The sequence below is a fragment of the Myxocyprinus asiaticus genome, chromosome 31, assembly GCF_019703515.2.
Source record: "Myxocyprinus asiaticus isolate MX2 ecotype Aquarium Trade chromosome 31, UBuf_Myxa_2, whole genome shotgun sequence".
Classification (NCBI taxonomy): Eukaryota; Metazoa; Chordata; class Actinopteri; order Cypriniformes; family Catostomidae; genus Myxocyprinus; species Myxocyprinus asiaticus.
The window spans coordinates 27,933,109-27,955,335 of NC_059374.1; the positions used below are offsets into that span (position 1 = coordinate 27,933,109).

General features: G+C 38.2%; 1 protein-coding gene across 5 annotated transcripts in view; it reads left to right on the forward strand.

The window, feature by feature from the left end:
• Positions 1 to 22,227, forward strand: part of bcas3 (BCAS3 microtubule associated cell migration factor) — a 329,405-nt gene that overhangs the window by 69,460 nt on the left and 237,718 nt on the right. For all 5 annotated transcript variants that reach the window (XM_051666123.1, XM_051666124.1, XM_051666125.1 and 2 more), the window contains exons 14-15: positions 7,256 to 7,389; positions 15,466 to 15,730. In XM_051666123.1, coding sequence (XP_051522083.1) covers positions 7,256 to 7,389; positions 15,466 to 15,730 — 399 coding nt within the window. The remainder of the gene's footprint in view (positions 1 to 7,255; positions 7,390 to 15,465; positions 15,731 to 22,227) is intronic.

Here is a 22,227-nt window from a genome sequence, read left to right on the forward strand (position 1 = left end):
ATCTGATAATGTGCATATACTGTATATACTTTTAATATATAAAGTACTTTTTTTGTGTGATTATCTTTAAAATACTTTTTTCCAGCAATAAAAAATATTGCACAATAGCTGTTAAAATCCCTGCTCTAATAAATTCCCTGGCCACTCACTCACTCTTTTTTTAACATTTTCTGTTCTTTTAGAAAATCTCTTTATTTGTTGTTAGGTATGTATATATGTTTTTTTTTTTTTCTTAAATTATGTGTGCACACATTTCTTTATTCATATGTTTATTTATTAATATGTTATTCATATTAATTTATTTAACTCGTTTAAAAATGTATTTCCCTAACGTTTACATTTTTCCTGAGCTAAGCTTAAAACTTGACATTAAGTAGAGGGTGTGACCAAGACCTACTTTGTAGGTTGTAGCATGATAACTAACAGACAATACATTATGGAGGGTATAAATTTGGCCTTAAATGTGTATATCTGTATAAATGTGTATAATTCATCCTTGTATCAACAACCTTGTATCACCACAAAGAATCAGCAGAGGCGATTCAGTGTGTTGAAAATATTCAATTCCAGACATATTAACTGTTATTACAAGAAAACTAAAAGCCTGCTCTGGGCTGTTTTTTAATAATGTTTCCAAAAGGTGGTAAAACCAGTGTCTTGGGACATTGGTACCTAAGTTTGTAGCTGTAAAACATTGGTCAGACGCTTTGGTTTCAAGGCTTCAATGGAAACATCCTCCCTGGTCTCCCCCCTTCCATTACTCTTCACAGACTCTTGACCTGACTAGAGATCCTTCTTTTGTTCACCACTAGTTTCAAGCTTGTTTTTGTAGGAAAGATTGCTTTTGTGGACTACATATTTGCTGACAGTTTAATGCCTTTACACTCAGAGGCTTTTTAGCAGTTGTGTTAGTTTGCTGAGCCGGTTGGCTCTAACCACCATTAAACATTTGTTTCCAAACACCTCAGCTACGATGAATCATGCATTGTCCTAAGAAAATTGTAAGCTCATCTCTCAAATTAACAGCATGATCACTGAAGTACAGCATGAAGAATTGTGAAATCTTATTTGCTGTGGTAAATGTTTCAGAGGATTAATTAGCTAACAGAATGCTGTAAAATAAAAGCTTGCACTGAAATGGATAGAGATTATAGTGACTGTCTGTTTCCTGAGAAAGGATTACTCTCTTTCCATACTTCTATTGTCTACAGACAGACTCTTATCTAGAGATTGCGGTTTAACTAATTTATTTTAAGCTTTTAAAAAAAATCACACAAAGGCCTGTTTTAGACTGACTAAGCTTTTAAAGGAGATTGCACTTTTCCACCACTGAGCGTAAAATAGATTTGTACTGCTGTCAAACATCAATTGCATTTTGTGACCTTAGACAGATCCACAATAGCTGATTTACCAACATTAGGCCGCTGCGAGCCAGGGCTATCAACTGGTCAGCTGGGGCCAATAGCCTCGGACCTCGAGCCAAGAGACCAAAATCGATCTGCATTCCCACCATCGGGCCAGTAGTCCTGCAGTGTTGCCCTAAAACTTGCCCTTTATACGCAGCCCTAGTGCCAACGTCACACACCCCGCCCAGTTGGCCTTCTGTGGTCCAAGGGTAATTGGCGGGCCAGGGTGCTTGGCCTTTGGTTCTGAAGAAGCCCGAGGAGGCATGATGAAGCCCAGAAAATAACAGTGGGAATGCAACTGGCCCTGGCACGCACGAGCATGCCCTCATTTGGCATGATAGTGGAAACGTGGATAGTGAGAACCTACTGGAATGACTTCAGGCCTGCATAGAATTTTCTAGAAAGCAGTAGGTGATAACAAGATTGGGTGCTAGGCTGTTCGGAATAGTTTTTAGTGCATTGCTAGGGTGTTGCAAGGTGGTTGGTATGGTGTTATGAGTGGTTGCTAGGTGATTCCTTACTGGGAACCAAGTCAATTATTCTCATCCCTAGATATGGCTAGATGTGGCTTACTCCTTTAGAGTAAGTATGGATTTATTTTTAGACAGCTTTTCCTGTGCAAGACAAAAATCATTAGTCTGATCACTTACAAAAAATGTATTGCACACCTCTCCTCAACAAGCTGTGTAATTTACAGCTGAATTATTTTTAAAACCCCTTAATCTTATGTATGAGCAATAGTAATTGTGAGGCTTGCAAGAACACCTAACAAGACATGTACAGAATCTGCTAAATATTTCCAAAGTACCAGTTAGGGTTAGGTACTCAAATTACTGTTCAGCACATTTTACCATATTTAAATCCATGCCGCAGATTTCCGCCCCACGAATAATCACGGAAAACGTGAAAAAGTGTCAACTTAGTACGGGCCTAACGATAACCTACACTGCCTGCCATACTTAATGGACATGACCTCATTGTCACCTTGGTTACACTGATTCTCTAGAAGCCAAATTTCGTTGAAGTGTTGTATGAAAGTAATGATTGCCTCCTGCCGAGAAAAGGCCTTTATGATCTATTAATATTCAAGCGCTTACAGGTGGTTTGGCTGTAAAGCAAATACATAAACATTCTCCTTCGTTACACTTGAATGTGGATCAAATGAACCGTGGGCACCCTTTTTCCTCCTCCCACTTAGTTTTTTCCCCTCCCTTCCTCAAAGCTCTCAATTGAATTGTGGATGTGGTTTCGTAGCTAAGAGTGCTGAGTGCCTCTCCAAGCCAGCCTGCCCACAGGAGCAGTGTGCCATGTTTAAAGAGCATATCCTTGGTACCAACGTGCCTAGATAAACAGTATCCGTAGCCGCACAACGCTGTGTGATGTGCATGCGAGCCCCACTGGAATCCGCAGCAGTCATCCCTGCAGCCCGGAGGAATGGAAAGTGGAGACGGTATTACATCTGCTTTGCTCACCGCGAAACACTGCACAGTCACCGTGCCAGGCCCCAATCCGTCACCCCATCCTCGGCTCCACACACACACACTCTCAAAAGCCGCCTCCAGGTTGGGATCAAACAGCCTAGCTTTTAGAAGTAGTCTGTAAAAGATTAACAAGTTATTGACTGAATGTTGACCCATGCTGGTCTCCTCCTCTCCTTAATACTGTTATCTGATGGCTGGAGTGAGGGTGGCCTCTGGACTAAGTGAGTGTTGCTTACTCCAGGCTTGAGTGGGTGGCTTTGATGTGAGATGTGCAACCCTGTGTGTGTGTGTGTTCCACAGCTTTCATAAACACCTCCATAAGTGCAGCATGACGAGAGAGGCCATCCAGTGGAATCACATAGGACCACAAATACACGCATATACGTAAGCATTTACTCGCAGGGTCGTGCTTTTACAACTAATGCAGGCAACCGCAAAGACAAAGCTCATTGATTGTTATGTTTATTTGTTCTTTTTTCTTTGGAAATTGCGCAGAGTTCATCTCTCTGCTATTAGTGCACCAATTCCCAGCGTCCTCCCTTTAAGGTTTATCCACATGTTTATAATTTGAGATTTCCTCTTTTTTTCAAAGGTCTTAGGCAAGTGTTGTTAATTTGAACGAGATACTTTTGTTTCAGTTCTCTGACTTTGCCAAGTTGGAGGCCTCAGCGCTGGTTGGGCTGCTGAGATCATCGGAGTTGGTCAGGCAGAATGACTCGGACACTTTTGAAATAAAACATGGCTGTTGCTTTGATATAGGATTTAGCAGAATGAATGAAAAGGGAAGCCATGGTCACTGCTTTTTAAGGCTCATATGAATAGGAATCGGAATTTTAAGGAATTTAACCGTTCCTAACAGTTCCATTAAGGATTCCATTAATGATTCTTACTTTTGATGAAGAAATATTTGGAAAAAAGAAGTGCAATTTTTATTGCTTTTACTGTCATCAGCCTGTTGCCAAATTATGAGATCATATCAGATTTCAACAAAGAAGATATAACAACAAATATAATACATTTAATTCAGTTCTTGCAAAAGGACATTTTTACACAAAATTCTTAATGACTTTTCAAATAATTTTTAGAGGCATAAATGCAATTCAATAATTGGTCTTAATTAAATATTAAGTAAAAATTCTAAACAAACAAGACATTTGATATTTAATTCATTCTTTTTATATATATTTATAAAATTCACCACAATTTACAACAAATCCCATCATGTACTGACCTAACCTTAACTACACATTGTCATATGAATCACCAGTCACTAACTGCACTGCCTGATTTAAGTCTCAGGAGCCTTAGTACAACATTACATAACACGGTAACTGTTCTCGGTTCATTTTGAGATGGACATGACAGAATTCATATTCCAGGTCAGTGAGATTAATCAAAGTCTTTTTAACAAGTCAGTCCACTCTGCAGCCATCTTTGGAACGCCATCCAGCAGCTATTTTTCTATGTAAACAAACGGCATGCATGTGCAGCTCCTATCTACTTGGGGAAAGACAGAAATCTCCAAAACGGTTGGCCAAGATTATGATCAAAGAACATATTTCAAATCAGCAGTAAAATCTGACAGCACTGGTATCATAAATTGTGCTGCTTTACCTCAGATTACGCTAAAAAAAACGCAATTTGTATAGCTAATGTGCATGCTCGTTCATGAGTTGATTGACAGGAGATGTCTGTATCTAAAAGTTGATTGGCTCTTTTACCTGTAAGGTGGGATTTCCTCTCTATATCCGTTGACCTTTGGGCGTTCCAAATGTTATATGTTTAATAGAATTGGCATGTCTCTGCTAAATAGTCTCTGGATTAATTCAGTAACCGCTTTGACAAGGTGATATAAATTGGATATGTCAGAGATTGCTTAAACATCTCAGGTTCCTGAAATTTTATGGCAGCTTACCAGCATGGAGAAGTGCTCCTTTTTAATTTAGCTTCCCACAGCCTAACCAACTGACGCCTCTCCACGAGGCTCTGTATTTCAACAAGGCCACAAAAGCCCCAGCGCTGGGTTTCCAGTCTCCAATGGCTTTTGGAGAACAGTGTGTACCATCAGCAAACTTATGTCCCTACAAGCTGGCCAAGCCTCATCTGTCAAAGCCAGGGTGAGCATGAGCGAGCGGCAGGGTGGCGGGGTGAGGGAGAGGAAGCTCCCAGATAAACATACCGCAGCGCCTAAACTCCTAATCACTCTACGCTTCCGTTTGTAGCCTCTATAATTAGAAGGCACTCTTTTCCATGTATTCCCAGTTGACGCAAATGCTTCTTGTGGCTTGGCACCTCATTTGGGGCGTGGGTTAGTTTATGGCCAGGCCGTAACTTGGTTTAGTCTTCTGATACTGCATAAATAGCTAACCACTGTCTAATTCACTGGCCGACTCTGTTTTTCTTTTTCTTAGGCGCAATCGCAGCGTGACCCTTCCTTCGCTGCCACAGTCTGTCTTCCTTTGCTTCCTGTCTTACCGCTCAATGAGATGGCAAAGCCACACCTAAAGCAGATTATATTTCTAAGTGTGAAAACAAAAATACCATGTGGGCAAAAATAGAGTGGATGAGCTCATCTACAACTTCCTCTATTCCATTGTTGTCCTTTTTTGCATGTCAGACCACCCAATAAAGACTCGCCACAAATTAAACCCCTCTGTGATCTTAGCGTTAGATTCAGCATTGGAAAATCTCTAGTTATTGGCATGTAAAAGCAACAGTACATTTGAGAAGCAGAGGCTAAATCCTTCATAAAGGAATAGTTCGCCCAAAAATGGAGATTCTGTCATCATGTTCTAACCCTCATGGTTTTGCAAACCCATATTTCTTCCATCATTTTTTTCAATGGAATCCAAAAGGAGATGTTAGGAAGAATGTTAGCCTCAGTCACCATTCACTTTCAGACTTTTTTTTTTTCTATACAAGAAAATGAATGGTGATCGAGGCTAACATTCTGCCTAACATCTCCCATTGTATTCCATAGAAGGAAAAAAGTCATACAGGTTTGGAACAACATGATGGTGAGAAAATGATGACAGAACTGTCATGTTTGGGCGAACTGTCCCTATAAATCTCAGTCTTGGAGAAAGTTTTCAAAGCAGTGGTGACCTGACTTTCATGTGTATGAAAAAATGAGAGCTGTCACACTGCTTTTAGGAATGAGATGTATGCAGATTTGCATTTTCATGAAGGTTAGATTTAGTTTTTTTTATTCTGGTGTGGTTTAGTAAGTGTGTTGTTTACAGTAAGAGCTTATACTTTTTGTAGTTTCACTAACTTCAAATAAAACTAGGAAAATGAGAGGCTCTGTCATCAGAGGTTCCACTTGGGTTCTCATGCGGTTGTGTTTAAAACAGATCCACATACTCTCTGGCACTGACAGCTGGAGGATGATCTTGGCATGCATTTAATTCTAGAACACAAATTGCAGTGGAAGGGCTATGGAACACCATTGCCATTTACAACCATGTAAACGTGTCTCATGAAATGTTCAGTCCTTGAAAGCAGCCTGGGTGCCATCTTTTTTTTATTTTATTTTTTTATACTCGGTCTGGTTTAAGCCCAGAATTGTTTCTCATCAAGCAAGTTAAACACTGTAGCAAACAATATACACTCACTGAGCACATTATTAGGAACACTATGGTCCTAATAAAGTGCCCGACGTGATCCTCTGCTTTTGTACCCCATCCGACTCAAGCCTTTATGAGATGGTATTCTACTCACTACAATTGTACAGAGTGGTTATATGAGTTACTGTAGTGTTTCTGTCAGCTTGAACAGTTCTGGCCATGCTCAGTTGACCTCTCTCATCAACAAGGTGTTTTCGTCCGCAGAACTGCTGCTCACTGGATGTTTTTTGTTTTTGGCACAATGACGGAAATGACGGAAGCAAGATTCGAGCTCATGTCGGCCACATGAGCACCACGGCTCAACTTCCAGTCTGCCAATTTAATTAATTTTGATCACAATACCAGCCCTCAAATGGTAAATTCCAAAGATAGTTCAACATTTAGGCACTATTTACGACAAACAATTTTTTGTGTCCGCCTGCGCAATATTTCAGTGTTTTTTCTGTATAAGCATGCACTAGATGGACGTCTTTGACCAATGTCATTCTGTTTTTCAGTGCCATTTGTTTAGACACTGTGTCAAGTTAAAAAGAATTAAACTTTTAAAAACGCATCTTAAGATGTTATATTTCAAGTTTGTTTTTTTGCAATAAAACATTCAGTCTAAATGACCCCTTCCTGTGTTACCACAACCATGAGAAGCATTGGCTTTTTATTTATTTTTTTTTTATTTCAGTGAAGGTTTCCACAAAACCCCTATTGTGAATTGATAAATGATGGATAATTCTGCTCTGATGTGCAGGTATGCTGCTGGTGACTGCAGACACTCTCGGCCATGACTTTCACGTTTTTCAAATCTTGACTCACCCATGGGCGTCTTCCCAGAGTGCGGTTCATCATTTGTATACCCTTCACAGAGGAGAGACCGAGGCTAAGGTAAGAATAGTATGTGTACACATGGGTAGTTAACATGAAATATGTTTGGTTGTTGACATATCCTGCAGTGTGACGTGCTATAATCCATCAAAAACTAATTACAAAAAATGTTCTAATACTTTTGTAATTATTATTCATGCAGTTTTTTATGACCATATTAATTCAGACTACATGGAATAATTGTACTTTTTTTGTTTTTTTCACACTGCAGGATAATTTTAAAGGGGTCATGAAATGGAGAATCAGTTTTTTCTTGATACTTAGACATAAGAGGTAACTGTACTATAAAAACATACTGTATATTTTAGAACTCAAAACTTCCTCCCAAGTCTAAAAAGAGCATTTATAGTTGCCACCCTGCTGAAATGCCTTGTTTTGAAATCTGTCTGTTCGTGACGTCATGAAACATTGCTCATTTGTATTTACACATCCCACAACAGGCGTCATCACACCCTTGGCCACTTTTAAAAGATGCAGTGTCATGACTGTTTGATAGTTTATGGTGCTGCCGTGCTTGAGATGAACAGTTTAATATATTAAGATGCAATGTGTTGGATGTACATTATGTGTAAACCCTGCAAATTTGTTTTATGATGTTGAGGTTCATTCTCTTCCGATTGAGTTGAATTTGAGGGGTTACATGATGTTAACCAATCATAACAGTGGGCGTTTAAGTTGAAGTTTTAAGGAGGTGCTTAGGCTAAAACCAAGTGTTTCAGACAGAGGGCCAAAAACAGGGTGGAAAATGATCATATTACTAAATTGTGACTGTTTTGGTGCAAAAAAAATTAATTATCATTGGACCTCAGGGAAGATAATTAAATTACAAAAAATAGCACTTCATGACCCCTTTAAAATGAACCAGTGAAGGCAAAAAGATGTTTAACAATGTTGAAATTTTTATATCAGTTATATGACCTAAGATAAACACTTTCCTTTATACATTCATATAAATTTGAATCTAAAATCTTGATAAAACCATGAACTCATTATGCGTCAACTACCCACAAGTGCGAGCACACACGCACACACACATTTACATAAAAGCTATTCCTTTTTTTCATCCTCTAACTTTATAATGCATGCACAAACTCTGACACGTAAACTTGTGTCCTCCAAATGCTGGATTTATCAACAACAAAAAGAACTGTCTTGTGTTCAAATAATACATGGGCAGTGTGGGATATTAAGTCAAACTTCAAAGCTCCCCCTCCCATCCCTTGCTCACACACACATGCTTATGTACACTCACGCTATTTTCGGGGGAGTTATTGAGATGAAATATTTCCTTTCCAGACTCTTTTAATCATTAGCATAATCATGTAAAGTCTTTTTAGGCCACCCACAGCTGTTTAGGGTATCTTGTGCTTATACGTCTCTGGAAATGCACAATATGAACATGCTTTTCATCGTCTGTGAATCTCTGTGTGTTATCTAAATACTGTCAAAAGTAATAAGTCTTGGTACCACTGAGCTTCACACACAGCAGAAGACAACACTGCTGTCTGCAATGTCTCTGGCTCTTTTGAAGTATGTAGTGCAATGTGTGTTAGGGTTATTAGATTTTAGATTTTTTAATTTAGCCTTTTTTATTTTCAATGTGTCCATTTCAATTTAGTTTTCACACTATGATTGTTAGTTTTAGTTTAGTTTTAGTTCTTTCATTGTTTATTTTTAGTATTTTTGGCTGCCAAAGTTAATGTTTTAACTGATTTCATTTAAATCTGTTTAACGTTGTTAAATTTCTTATAGAGTGTCCAGTGTTATTGCTATCTGCAGTAGTGGCACTGTCATGTTTAATCAAGACAGGTTGTAAAGGTTTCACATATTGTAATCTACTGTGTATTTTAAAAAACACAAATTTGTGGTCATTATTTTTTTTTTTTTGGAGTCATGCAAATGTAGTTTTAGTTTTCTTTCAGTTTTTCAGCTTTATTTCAGTAAATAAAATTGTTTTCCTTTTGTTTTTTTAGTGTCCATTAACATGCTTTTTTTTCCTTTTTTTTTTTTTGGTTATTTGAAGATCTAGTTACTGTTCAACTCTTCATCAGGTTAAGAACATAAGAGCTTTCCACTGTAACAGCACATGCATTTTTTGTACTTGGAGAACTTTTGCCCCCAGTACAAAACAAAATTGTGCACCCACATTAAATATTTGTGCTCTCAGCAGTTAGTCTTTGCTTATTCTAAAACTTCCTCCCCTGTGGCTCCCACGTTTAGTTTTCAACACTCTGGTATCCGAAGACATGAAACTATTAGTCTTGCCAATGTGTTTTCAATCACCAAGACTGCAAAAAAAGAAAAGTTTTCTTAAAAGTTGCTAAAAATACCTCAGACAGCTGGTGAAAGCTTAGATTGTGTTCCTGACCAGAGCTTTTACTGTTACACCTCAGGGTCAAGCTTGGGGCTTGCAACACCTTCGATATCTTAGGCTATGTGGTCGTGGCCAGAGGACATTCCCAGAGGGTCACTATAATACAACATTCTGCATCTTTGTACCACTCTCTTTTGAATTCCTGTAAATTGGCTGTTGGAAGGACAGAAGTGCCTCCATTTTTTTTTTTTTTTTTTTTTTTTTTCATTTTAACACAGCTTTATGAATTATAAGTCCAGAATCATTCTAAAGGGATAGTTCACCCAAATATTTTCTCATCATTTACTAACTCTCATGCAATCCCAGATGTGTTTGACTTACTTTCTTCTACAGATGAAGATTTTTAGAAGAATATCTCAGCTCTGTAGGTCCTCACAATGCAAGTGAATTGCTTCATCCGAATATCCATACTTCCCTACTAGATATAGTATGCCAAAAATAGTATGTCCGAATCCACAGTATTCATGAAGCAGTAAGCGATAAATACCCGGATGACCTACTATTTCCGGCAAGATTCTGAAGTACGGATATTCTGGACACTTAACGATCCCATAATCCCTTGGGAGCTGAGGCGATGTCAAGTTCAAAACACTGGATTTAAAGGAACTGTGGTGAATCGTGAGGCGGATGCCTCTACTCAACTGTAAGTGCTATATTTACCAAGATAATTGTTCCTTGTGCATAAATGGTGCTTGTTTAACAAAACCAAAGCAGATAGTTTTGCGGCTTTTGTTATTACGTCATATATTCAGGTCACGAGAAAATGCCAGCGTCCTTGGATGAAGTATGTCCGAAATCTATTCATACTACTCTCATGCATACCTTAAAGAATGTACTGTTTCGCCAGCAGATAAATGCGTCCTTCATCAAATACAGTACATGCTGTGACAGTACGCGGTTTCAAATGCAGCAAATGAGTCCAACATTTTGAAGCTCCAAAAAGCACATAAAGGCAGCATAAAAGTAATCCATAAGTCTCCAGTGGTTAAATCTGTTTCATCAGAAGCAATATGATAGGAGATAAATATTTAAGTCCTTTTTTTACTTTTAATTCTCCTCCCTGCCCAGTAGATGGCGATATGCACGAAGAATGTGAATTGCCAAAACAAAAGAAGAAAGTGAAAGTGGAAATTGATAGTAAAAAAAGAACTTAAAAATTGATCTGTTTCTCACCCACACCTATCATATTGCTTCTGAAGACATGGATTACTTTATGCTGCCTTTATGTGCTTTTGGAGCTTCAAAGTTTTGCTACCCATTCACTTGCATTGTGAGGACCAACAGAGCTGAGAAATTCTTCATAAAATCTTTGTTTGTGTTCAGCAGAAGACAGACAGTCATACACGTCTGGGATGGCATAAGGGTGAGTTTGATGAACTATCCTTTTAAGGTATATTTCATACAGAATTGGACATCTGAAGTTACTGAGACCATTCTGATGGTTAATGTGAACATAAACTGAAGCTCCTGACCCGTATCTGAATGATTTTATGCATTGCACTGCTGCCACACGATTGTCTGATTAGATAATCGTATGAATAAGTAGGTGTACAGGTGTTCCTTATAAAGTGCTCAGTGAGTGTATTTTTAAGTAGATATATTACAAATGTATAATAAAAAATAAAATGACATTTTTATTTTTTACAAACATTGTAAAAGTACAAATATTTATGTATGTGGTCTCTCAATTAATGTAAAGTCATAAAAACAGCATACACAAAATTATACAAGAATTAGAAAAATGTTGGTTAAAATAGATTTAGAAGAAATATAGCATGTCACAAATCAGGACCCAGCCATCACTCTGTGACATTTCATATAAACTAAAACTTAGATGATTTTCTGTTTGTTTTGTTTTTATATGTCTTTGTAATTTTCAAAACATCTTCAAAAGTCTGTAGAGACTATATAATGTACATGCTTTTAAAAAATTATTATTTTTTTTTTTTAGATTTTTCAGGTTAAATAGTTTAAGGGGACATCTAAGGACATGATTTGATCAGTAGTGACTGCCAAGGCTTGGTAATCTATCTGGGTGCTTAAGTGTTATGTACTTTTATGATCTATATTTTTTCCCTCCCTTTTTTCGCCCAAATTTGGAATGCCCAATTCCCAGTGCACTCTAAGTCCTCGTGGTGGCGTAGTGACTTGCCTCAATCCGGGTGGCGGAGGACAAATCTCAGTTGCCTCCGTGTCTGAGACTGTCAACCCGTGCATCTTATCACGTGGCTTGTTGAGCACGTTACCTCAGAGACATAGCGCGTGTGGAGACTTCATGCTATTCTCAGCGGAATCCATGCACAACTCAACACATTATAGTGACCACGAGGAAGTTACCCCATGTGACTCTACCCTCCCTGGCAACCGGGCCAATTTGGTTGCTTAGGAGACCTGGCTGGAGTCACTCAGCATGCCCTGGATTCGAACTAGCGACTCCAGGAGTAGTAGTCAGCGTCAATAATTGCTGAGCTACCCAGACCCCCACTTTTATGATCTATTAGGTTACTGCACAAATCAGTTTGGAAATTAACTGCAGTGATTTAGGTTTCCTCTCTCCTAAATGCTGTTTCATCCATTTAGTCTTGCAGCTGTTCCCCTAAAATATCTCCTTTAGCTGGTAAATTGTAAGGTTTTATTTGCTTAAGTAGAACTAATATTAATCCCGAAAGGGCCTAGACCCTTACTTACTCGGCTTGTGTCATGTTTGGATACGCACACAAACCCGATCTCTGCTCTAGTTCATAGAACTCACACTCTCACATATGCACTGACACATTCTGTCTGATCTCTAAATGCATGCTAGACAAATTTTCTCCAGTGCAAATCCTTTTTACATTACAAATATTAACACAACACTGGAATAAAAACTTCAGCCATATATTATTTGCCCTCTGAGAGCAAAGTCAGGTGTTATGTCTATAAGGAAGACTTGTAGTTTTTAACTCGTATTGCCCTTTCTATATAATGGCTATTTGAGTAGGTTTATTGCTTTTCTTTTTTGATATATTGCTTTGTCCCTTTACCCTTCAAGTGCACTCTGTGCCGGGTCACAAAATGCACAATTACAGGCCTGTGGGTGATGTTTAAGTTCTCCTCGCTCCTTCTCCTTATTGTGAAGGTGTGATAACCTTAGCCTGCACCTCCAGGCATGGCAGGGAGCTGGAACCGAGTGTGTAAAACATTCTCATTTTCCCCTCCTCTGTGAGCACAGGGGCCAGTTGGCCTACAGCTCTGCTGAGATGAGAAAGGTGGTTAATGTGTCACCGGCTCATGCCAGGTTTGCTGCCTGGCCATGCGTTGGCTTTGATCTGGCATTGTAAACAGCACAAACTGCAGAAAGCAAGCACCCTCCAAGATTATTTATCTTGAGCTGAACAAATAAAAGTAGTGATAATGCCTTGTGGGCGGACACAGGCACCCGGCTTTATCTGGCTGGCTGGCTGACTGTGCTTGTTCTGACTACCAGTCTGCTCTCAGGACTGACCTTTCTGTGCATGAAGGTAAATAAGCCACCACTGATGGCCGACATTGCCTGAAGCCATACACGGTTTTAGCTGTTTTGAGCACCACATGACTGACTAAACAGCTCATTTGATGTGTTCCCTCTCCTGTGTGTAATGAAAGGGATAGTTCACTCAAAAATGAAAATTGTCATGTTGTACTCACCCTTATGTTGATCCAAACACGACTTTTTTCTTATGCGGAATACGAAAGAGATGGTTTAATGAATACACCAGTCCAATCATTTGAGTACAATGGCATTTGATAGTGGCTCACTTTAAAACTTACAAAATGACCAAAAGTTTCACAAGCCGCATGGACTATTTTTGATACTTTGTAGTCCTTTTTTTAAGCTTTAAAGTCGCAGTCAACAGCCACTGTATTGAAAAGTTGGACCACGATATTCATTAAAACATCTTTTGGGTTCTGCATAAGAGAGAAAGTTATACGGGATGAGTAAATCATGACAGAATTAAAACTTTCGCACGAACCATCCTTTTAACTCAATTGAAAATTCCATTTGCACTCCTTTTATTTGGTCACCTGATGAATCTCATTTCTGCATCTCTTTTGCTGATAACAAAGTGGATCAGCCGCTATATGACAAAAAACAAACAAACTATGGAATGGCATCACCTCTGAGCAGGAAGTGGTCACTGATCTTGAGTGATCGCTCATCTCTGAATTGGTGTATTCACCATAAAACTGATCTTAGACAGATAATGCAGAATGGCCTAGAATCAGATAGATCTCCAGACAGCCGCATTCCAGTAGCTGATGACTAACCATTAAAAAGTGCTGTAAAAAAGCCATTAGGTGTACCTTGCTCTGATGGCCTAGTGCCGTATGGTAAGGCCAAGAGTAACAGCATCTTAAAAATACAACACACAAGATGTGAGGTGTCGAAAAATTGGGACATGACAGCACCCATTTTCATCCATTTAATTCATGGGGACAAAGGCCAGTGATAGCAGATAACAAGATCGCAGATTATCCATATTAATTATCCAGATTGAATTGCACATGGTCGACCGCGTTGTCGTTCAATGTATACTCTCTTGACCACGAGCGAATACGAACACGTTCAACGCATTCGCATTACAACTGCTTTTTGATACTCTGGGTGTGTCTCAATCAACTCCCTAGCTCCCTATGGCATAAATCAGTATATCGTAAACACGAATTTGGGCAATGGCAAGGGTGTTCATCCACTGAACATTGGGACACTTATGACTCAATCACCTGCGACACGATTATGAGCTTGCATGTTAAAACACAGCTGGTTTTCATCAACAACATCGCTTTATAAATGACACTGTTGTGCATTTTTGTCGTAGATATTCAAACATACAGTGTTATTATGAAAGGTATATGACCGACTTGAAAGACTTCAGAAGACATGACAACGTTTCTGGTAAAGGAACACAGTGAGCAACAGTGCTTCCTGGTTTTTACGGTGAATTCTATGAATTTTTAGGGTGTGTACGTTTCAGTGCACTCAAACAATTTGGTGATTGAGCGCTATAAATGGCCGCCTCCCTGATCAGTGTCCTGACTGCTGAACTAGGGAGCTGATTGAGACACACCCTCTTTTAGTACAGTCAATGGCAGGCAGATGCACAAAGACTGCCCTACTGCATACTGTGCACGGATCGATCAGCAACACGGACAACCAAAGTATACTTTTTCCTTCAGAATACACAGGATGTGCTTTAAGCTGTGGTAAGGTGTGGTAAGATGTTTGTAAATACAAAGGCCAGGTACTTTGAGGTCAGTGGTTTGAAATTGAGGTTTTTCATGTCGATAACCTAGATCTGGTGATTAGCTCAGAACCTCTCCAACCAACATGTTGGTGTGATTATCAACACCTTTCTCTCATTCTTTTTCAACCATTCTGACACATTTTTAGGGGATTTTATCTGTTCTTCTTTGCCAGAAACTTTATGAAAATATATTGACACCTACGAGTTACAAGAAGAAAAGACAAAGTAGGTTGCATTCCTTAAGCCTCTAAAAATGAAGAAATAAAGGCATTGCTATAAAGTTGTTAAAAAAAACACCAATCCCCTACTCTCAACCAATCTCCTGTAATGATGTTTTAATAAACTATATGCTTTGTACACCTGTTGTGTTTGTACATCCAGTTTTTTTCCGTAGTCACAAGGTTTTTAGATCCTTTCCTCTCTTTCCTACCGCTCTAGGTTCAGGATATCTGCTTCAGCCATGACTGTCGCTGGGTCGTCATCAGCACTCTTCGTGGCACCTCTCATGTCTTTCCCATCAACCCGTACGGCGGAGCGCCGTGTGCACGCACTCACATGTCTCCACGTGTGGTCAATCGTATGAGCCGTTTCCAGAAAAGCGCCGGACTGGAGGAGATTGAACAGGAGCTGAGCAGCAAACAGGGCGGCCGATGCAGCCCCATTTCCGGCCTCTCTAATAGCCCTTCTGGATCACCGCTACATGGTGAGCAAACACAAACACACTTTATTCTTAAACACACAATTATTTTACATTTAAACGCTATATGAAGGCTTGTTACCTCCATTTGGTAAGTCAGTTTCTTCCGTACTAGTCATTTGGGGTTAATCAAGTCACCCCAACAGACCTTGTGGTTGAACCCATTGAGCTCTGTCACAATACTGTGTGATGTTTATCAAACACTGTCTCTGGCTGCAAACACCTTACTGACCACGTCTGACCGTTACGTACATAAACACCCACACACACTTTTCTCATCTCTGTGCTGATTGCCACAGGAGCTCACATGCCTGTCAATGCTGTTTACCCATCAGCACCCTCCAGTCCACAAAACAGAGGTCTGATTAATCAATACCCCGTTCAGCGCATTCAGCGTGTAATCAGTACATGCTGAATGCGCCACACTGATATTGACTATAGAGAATCTGGTTGCCTATAGGGTGTTTGCAAAGCCCCTCAAAAGGTTCAATAGACGCTTGCTTACTCTCACCCGAAGTCATCTATCTAGCTTTACCACACTATGGCTGAAGCGCTGGCCGCCTCACTTCCAGCGGTGCTTCCTGTTTAATATTTCCAGCATCCTGTCTGGCTTCTTGCATTCACCCATAACTAGGGCTTTCATTTTAACCTGTTCATTTAATGTGATTAATTAGAAAAGAGAGGAAAAAAGAGTTTAGAGTGTGTCAATAGCCACACTGTCACAAAATTGGTATTGGTAGAGCTGTCAATGAAAATGAAAATTTATATCAAAATAATCGCAGGTCATGTCACATATATCAATAACCCAACCCAAATGAAGAAAATTCAACATGACATTATTCTGGTAGACAGGGCTGTCAATCGATATCTTAATAAATTACATTTTAAAATATGAATGCAATTAATCATGCTCGCTGACCTCTACGTAAATTAGGAATAAATAAGGAATTTTACTACAGTGGGAACAATTGAAGTGAGCCTGCAGTCAGTATGTTCAATGATCTGGAAATAAAAACAATAAATAGACTTCTAAAGCCACTTTTTGTAATGTCTCTTTAAAGCTTTCTGCCGTAATAATGTAATGTCTTTGAATTATCTTAATGAACAAATATTGATATATGTGATTATTAGCGATTGATTGGTTAATCGGCATATCATGTAATACATTTGATTCAAATATTTAATCGATTGACAGCCCTATCTGCAATAAAAATGTAATGTTGAATTATCTTTATTTGGTGGGCGCTGTTCAGGAAATATTGATATATGTGATTATTTGCAATTAATTCTAAAAACTAATCACCATAACATGCAATAATTTCAATAAAATGTTCATTCCGTTTGCCAGCTCTACCCATAACTCATCTTTTTGGTGCTGTCTCAAAGCAAATTTCTAAAACTTTTATCTGTTTCCACTTTGAGTCGAGCTAGGCTGTGACATCACAGTGCGGGAATGAATGGCGTCTCGTGTAGGAATGGTTACCAGCAGCTGTGAAAGTGGCGCTCAAAATCCCTGTCGTAAATCAGACTCACTTTTCAAAGTAGGGAATTAGAACCACCTGTCAACAATTAGTCCCATCAGCCTCAGCCCGCTGAGCCACTGTGACAATGGAGTTCTGAGGTGATATTTTTTGGGCTGGGAACAGGATGGAGGAATCTAAGAAACAGCAGCCTGGAACAGAGAGCCTTAGAGCCAGCCTTGGACTGTCCGTATTTTATAACCTCAAGGATCAATCCATAATTCCTTAAGCCAAAAGATGGGAGGATAGCAGGATGTGGCTTTTGAATTAAGATTAAACGGTTTGGGGGAGAGAGACAAAGTGGTCTGCACTTTTCTGTGGTCCCTGAGGGCCTCTCCTATGGGCTCACACTTAGAGCTGGAGCCCTTGAGCGACTCACCTATAATGCACATACTTTATAATTTTCAAACCAGTCATTGAATTGTTTCGCTTAATTTTTATACTACTTTTTTGGCATTCGGATATATTACAAATGCACACTGAGGACCACACTTACACTGCACTACTCTCTCTCTAAATAATATGTTACCTTCCACTCCAAACTCTCAAGTAAACAAAAGGAATTCTCCTAATATGTATCTTAGTTGGCATCCATTCTCACATTAAACTTAGAAAGACAGCACCATTTATTTGCTAAACAATATAATGACAAAAAGATTTCTGCCAAAATACATTTCTTTTTCATTTCCATCCAAGGAAACAGCATGTTTCGTCATCACAAAATCGTCAAAATTGTTTTTGTAGTTCTTAAACTATTAAATCCTTTTCCGCAAACTTTATCACAAATATTAGTTGTCAGACACAATAAGACAAAAAGCTATCAGCGTCACTTTCTGTTTGCTTTTCCGTCTGTTATGTTACATTTTGGGACCATGAACGTGAAAGGAGGTGGCAGAAATATATGGTTGATAAGAAATTCTGCAGCGCAGTAGCCACAACAGTAGGTTCGCAATTGTCTCCTGTGACAACTCATTGATTTAGGGAAGGAACTAGAGAAGTACACATCCTTCAAAACTGGCACTCTGGAAAAATAGAAACCACAATTGGGCTTTCTTCTCTCTCAGTTTAATTGTGGATTTTTTTCCTTTCTATTTTAGGAGCCACATCCCCCCTCGCCTGAGAGTCATAGTATTGTTAGATAATTCAACAAGTCCTTCTTTGTTCAGTGCTAACACACAGTTAATTCATTAGTTTTAAGTTTAGGAGATACCTTTTTGGTAAATTGTTCAATCTGTCTTTATAACCAGTAAAGTGAAAGTTGATGCTTTTTCAAGTGCCATTGTTTTTGTACGCTATGACCTCTTTCATTTGGTTTTGTTAGCCTTGTTGTATAGCTGTGTGTGAGGATGTAAGGAGTGCAATGGAAAAGCTTCTTTTTTTTCCGGCCTGGCAGATGCTAACCTATGCTGGGTTGTCTGGACTGCTGTGGCTCATCAGCTTTGAGCTAACAAGATTTTTTTTTTTCAGTGTTTCTTGTTTGATTCTGTTTAGCATATGTTCATTGACTATTTTGAAAGTAAAAAAAAAAAAAGGTGCAACAGGAAACTGTTAATCCACTGTTGAAAAAGGGATACTTCCTTTTGAGCCATTTAAAAGTCATCTTACAGCTTGTTTGGGTTTTGTTTTATCTGTGAAAGCGCCTGTTTGTGTTATTCATCATGGTAATGCAAAAACACAAAAGATTTAAAAAGAAACTGTGAAAGATGATGCTGACCAAATGTGCACATCATCCATCCACGGAAACTCTACTTTGTGTCAAATACGTTTTTGTGTGTTTTAGTTCATAACATATGCATAACAGTGCAGTTCAAAGGTCGGAGTCTACATGTCAGAATCTCATTTAAATGGCTAAATTAAGTTTTAGGATTTAAAAAAATTTAAACAATGAAACATTAAGACATAAAATGAATAAGAAATATTTTAGATTCTGCACTCTGCATCTCTTGGTCACTAATTAAATAAGCAAATTTGTGGGATTGATGATAACTCCTTTTTACAAAAGATCAGATTTCCTTGCTTCCATTGAATTACTCTTTGGAAAATTCTCAGATCATGCTGGAATAATATGGATCATCAGGTTTTGCACAAACTTGTGGAGTTCATACCAGCTCAACTGCATGCTGTCATTAAAGCAAAAGGGAAACATGCTAAATACTAAGAAATTTTGACATTCATGTTATTTTTTTTAATTCACCTTTTCACTCAAATTTCTATGCTGATAATATAAGTTGTAATGAAAAATAGTCCTTTGTAGTTGATTAATTTTCACAAGTGGGCTTTTGAAAACCCACTGTATATTTGTGTATAGCGTTCAAGCCATATATCTGATGTTCAGCTGCAAATTAAGTATGGGATTAAACGATTTTACATCTTCCATTTAATGGTTAATTCTTGTTGTTAGGGCTTTAGTGCCTATATAGCAAGAAGTCTTTGCTTTCATGTCAGCTAGAGTGGTGGTAAAGCATGTGTCACACTCACTTTGTTCTGTGCTGAATCATTTACAATCAATAGATCTTTTTGTTTACTTTGTGTATGTATGTGTGTGTGTATGTGTGTGTGTGTGTGTGTCGGACAAATAGACAGATGAGCAGATCTGATCTGCACGAGCAGGGCCAGCAAACACACTCTATGTAATCGCAAACTGCCTCCTCCCCTGTTTGTGGTACACTGCGCACACACTTAAATTCCATCACAGCAACTTTGAGTCAAGTCACTGTGGCTCTCTTCTCCGACATTAAAGATAAAGCTCAGCTCCTCTCACCAAACAACAGTTGTGCAATCAGACCAGGTATCAAAGTATTGTCCTATTCAGACTCCCTATCCTAAAGATTTATTACTCTTGTGACAAAGTGTTGTGTATTTCTGCAGAGTGACTGAATGCAGTAACTATCAAGACCTCTGTGTGGCGCTATGTTCTCAGCTTTTTGTGACTGTCCAGTTTCAGATGAAGCCGCCAGTCCTTGTTCTTCTCCTGACAGAGAGAGGAAAAATACTTAGGACTGAATCATGCCACTACGTTATGTCTTGATATGAATCTAATCCAGCTAAAGGGCTGGAGTTACTCAGTAATTTGTCCTGAATTTTTATGAATGGCCTCCTCTTAAAAGCAAACAGCAGTGTTTCCTCTGTGGCTTCTGCTTTAAAGACACACCATTTATTTTAGATTTTTATATAATTTGCCTGACAAGATCTTTTAATATTGTTTTGATGTTATTTATTAATCTTTTAATATTATGTTTGAATTTTAGAAACTGATTATCATTTTATTTTATTTAAAATTGATTTGTTATTCTTTATTTTATTTTTGTTATTTATACACTTGTGAATATTTCCTTGTCATTGGTAGATATATTATATTATATTATATTATATTAATGTTATATTATATTATATTATATTACATTAAATTATATTATTTTCAAGTTGTTTTTCCTATTTCACTGGGCACTTTTATAATATTAGTTTCTAATGTGTAATCATATATTTTATTTTTTTCTTATATTTTTAGATTCTATACTATATATTTTACTTTAAAAGAAATCATAGGACTTCTGATCATTTTTATTTAGCTTCTCCTAGTAACATACTAGATGTTTTGCCTCCTGGCACAGTAATTGTAAACATCGTGCAATACTGGTGTACCACAGGGAACTGTATTGTCACCATTCTTATTCACTCTCTACACTTCTGATTTCAGCTTTGATTCGGGAACGTGTCACATACAGAAGTTCTCAGATGACTCCTCCATTGTCGGCTGTATTACAGATGATAAGGATGAGGAGTATAGAGATCTGATTGAGACTTTTATAGGATGGTGCGAAAGTAATCATCAGCTCAACATTAGGAAAACCAGGGAGCTGGTGGTGGACTTTTGACGTAGTAAGAGTCCCCAATCTCTGTGGGGGGGATAGAACTGGACAGTGTAGAGGAGGTGGCCAATACATCACATCCTCTTTATGCTGAGCTTAGCCAGCTCAAGAGCAAGTTTAGCCACAGATATATCCAGCCACATGCCTCAAAACGCTTGGGGGGTTCTTTTGTGCCATCAGCTATTAGACTATAATGCCACGGTACCCAGTATCTCCTCTCAATCCACTGACTTGAGTTGCAGTACCACTCACCACTAATCATAGAAATTGTTATTTTAAGGGATATGTATATGTATGAAATATAGTGATTGGAAGTAAGCGAATATATAAAATATTGAGTACTTGCACATGTATATATTCTTTTTATTGATCTTTTAGTGTTATAGTTATTTATTTCATATTTTTATTTTATATTTATATAGGTATTTATAGAAATATTTTTATCTATTCTGTTATCTGATCATACTTATGCTTCTGTGTCAAACTACAATTCTCCTATGGGGGATCAATAAAGATACTACTACTACTATCTCATTGGGGCTGTCCTGTGTTTTGGCCTGGGTGGCTTGATATATTTTTTGATGGTTTCGCTCTCATGCGAAAGCTTTTCGAGTGGGCTGGTGTGTCTTTATCAGGCAGAGTGAGCCATGATGATACGCTGCCCTTTCCCACTGTGAGGAAATGTGATTTTGACACTTCTCATGACCCGAGACCCTACACTGTCCCACAGTAACATTTTCTCTGTACCATGGTGCAATGCAGCATTCCATGCCAGCAAGCATGAAATTCTTTGAAATATTATTTCTGAATTAATATTTGTATATTGTGTTATTTTGTAATATTTTCTTATGTCATTAAGATGTGTTTAACTTTTAAAGATTTAAATGTTGATTTTGAGTACTTTTACATGGACAAAATAATTTTAAAGCTCTTTTTAATGTATAACTTAAACTAAAACCACAAATGGCACTGAGCAAATAAAAACAGTGACATGTTTGCATTTGTACAATTTAATTTTATGGTTAGCAAATATATGGGTTATATTACTTTATAGTTAAAGCTGGTGGATGTGCATATTTTGCCATATTAAGTATATTTGCCATATTTGCCAGTG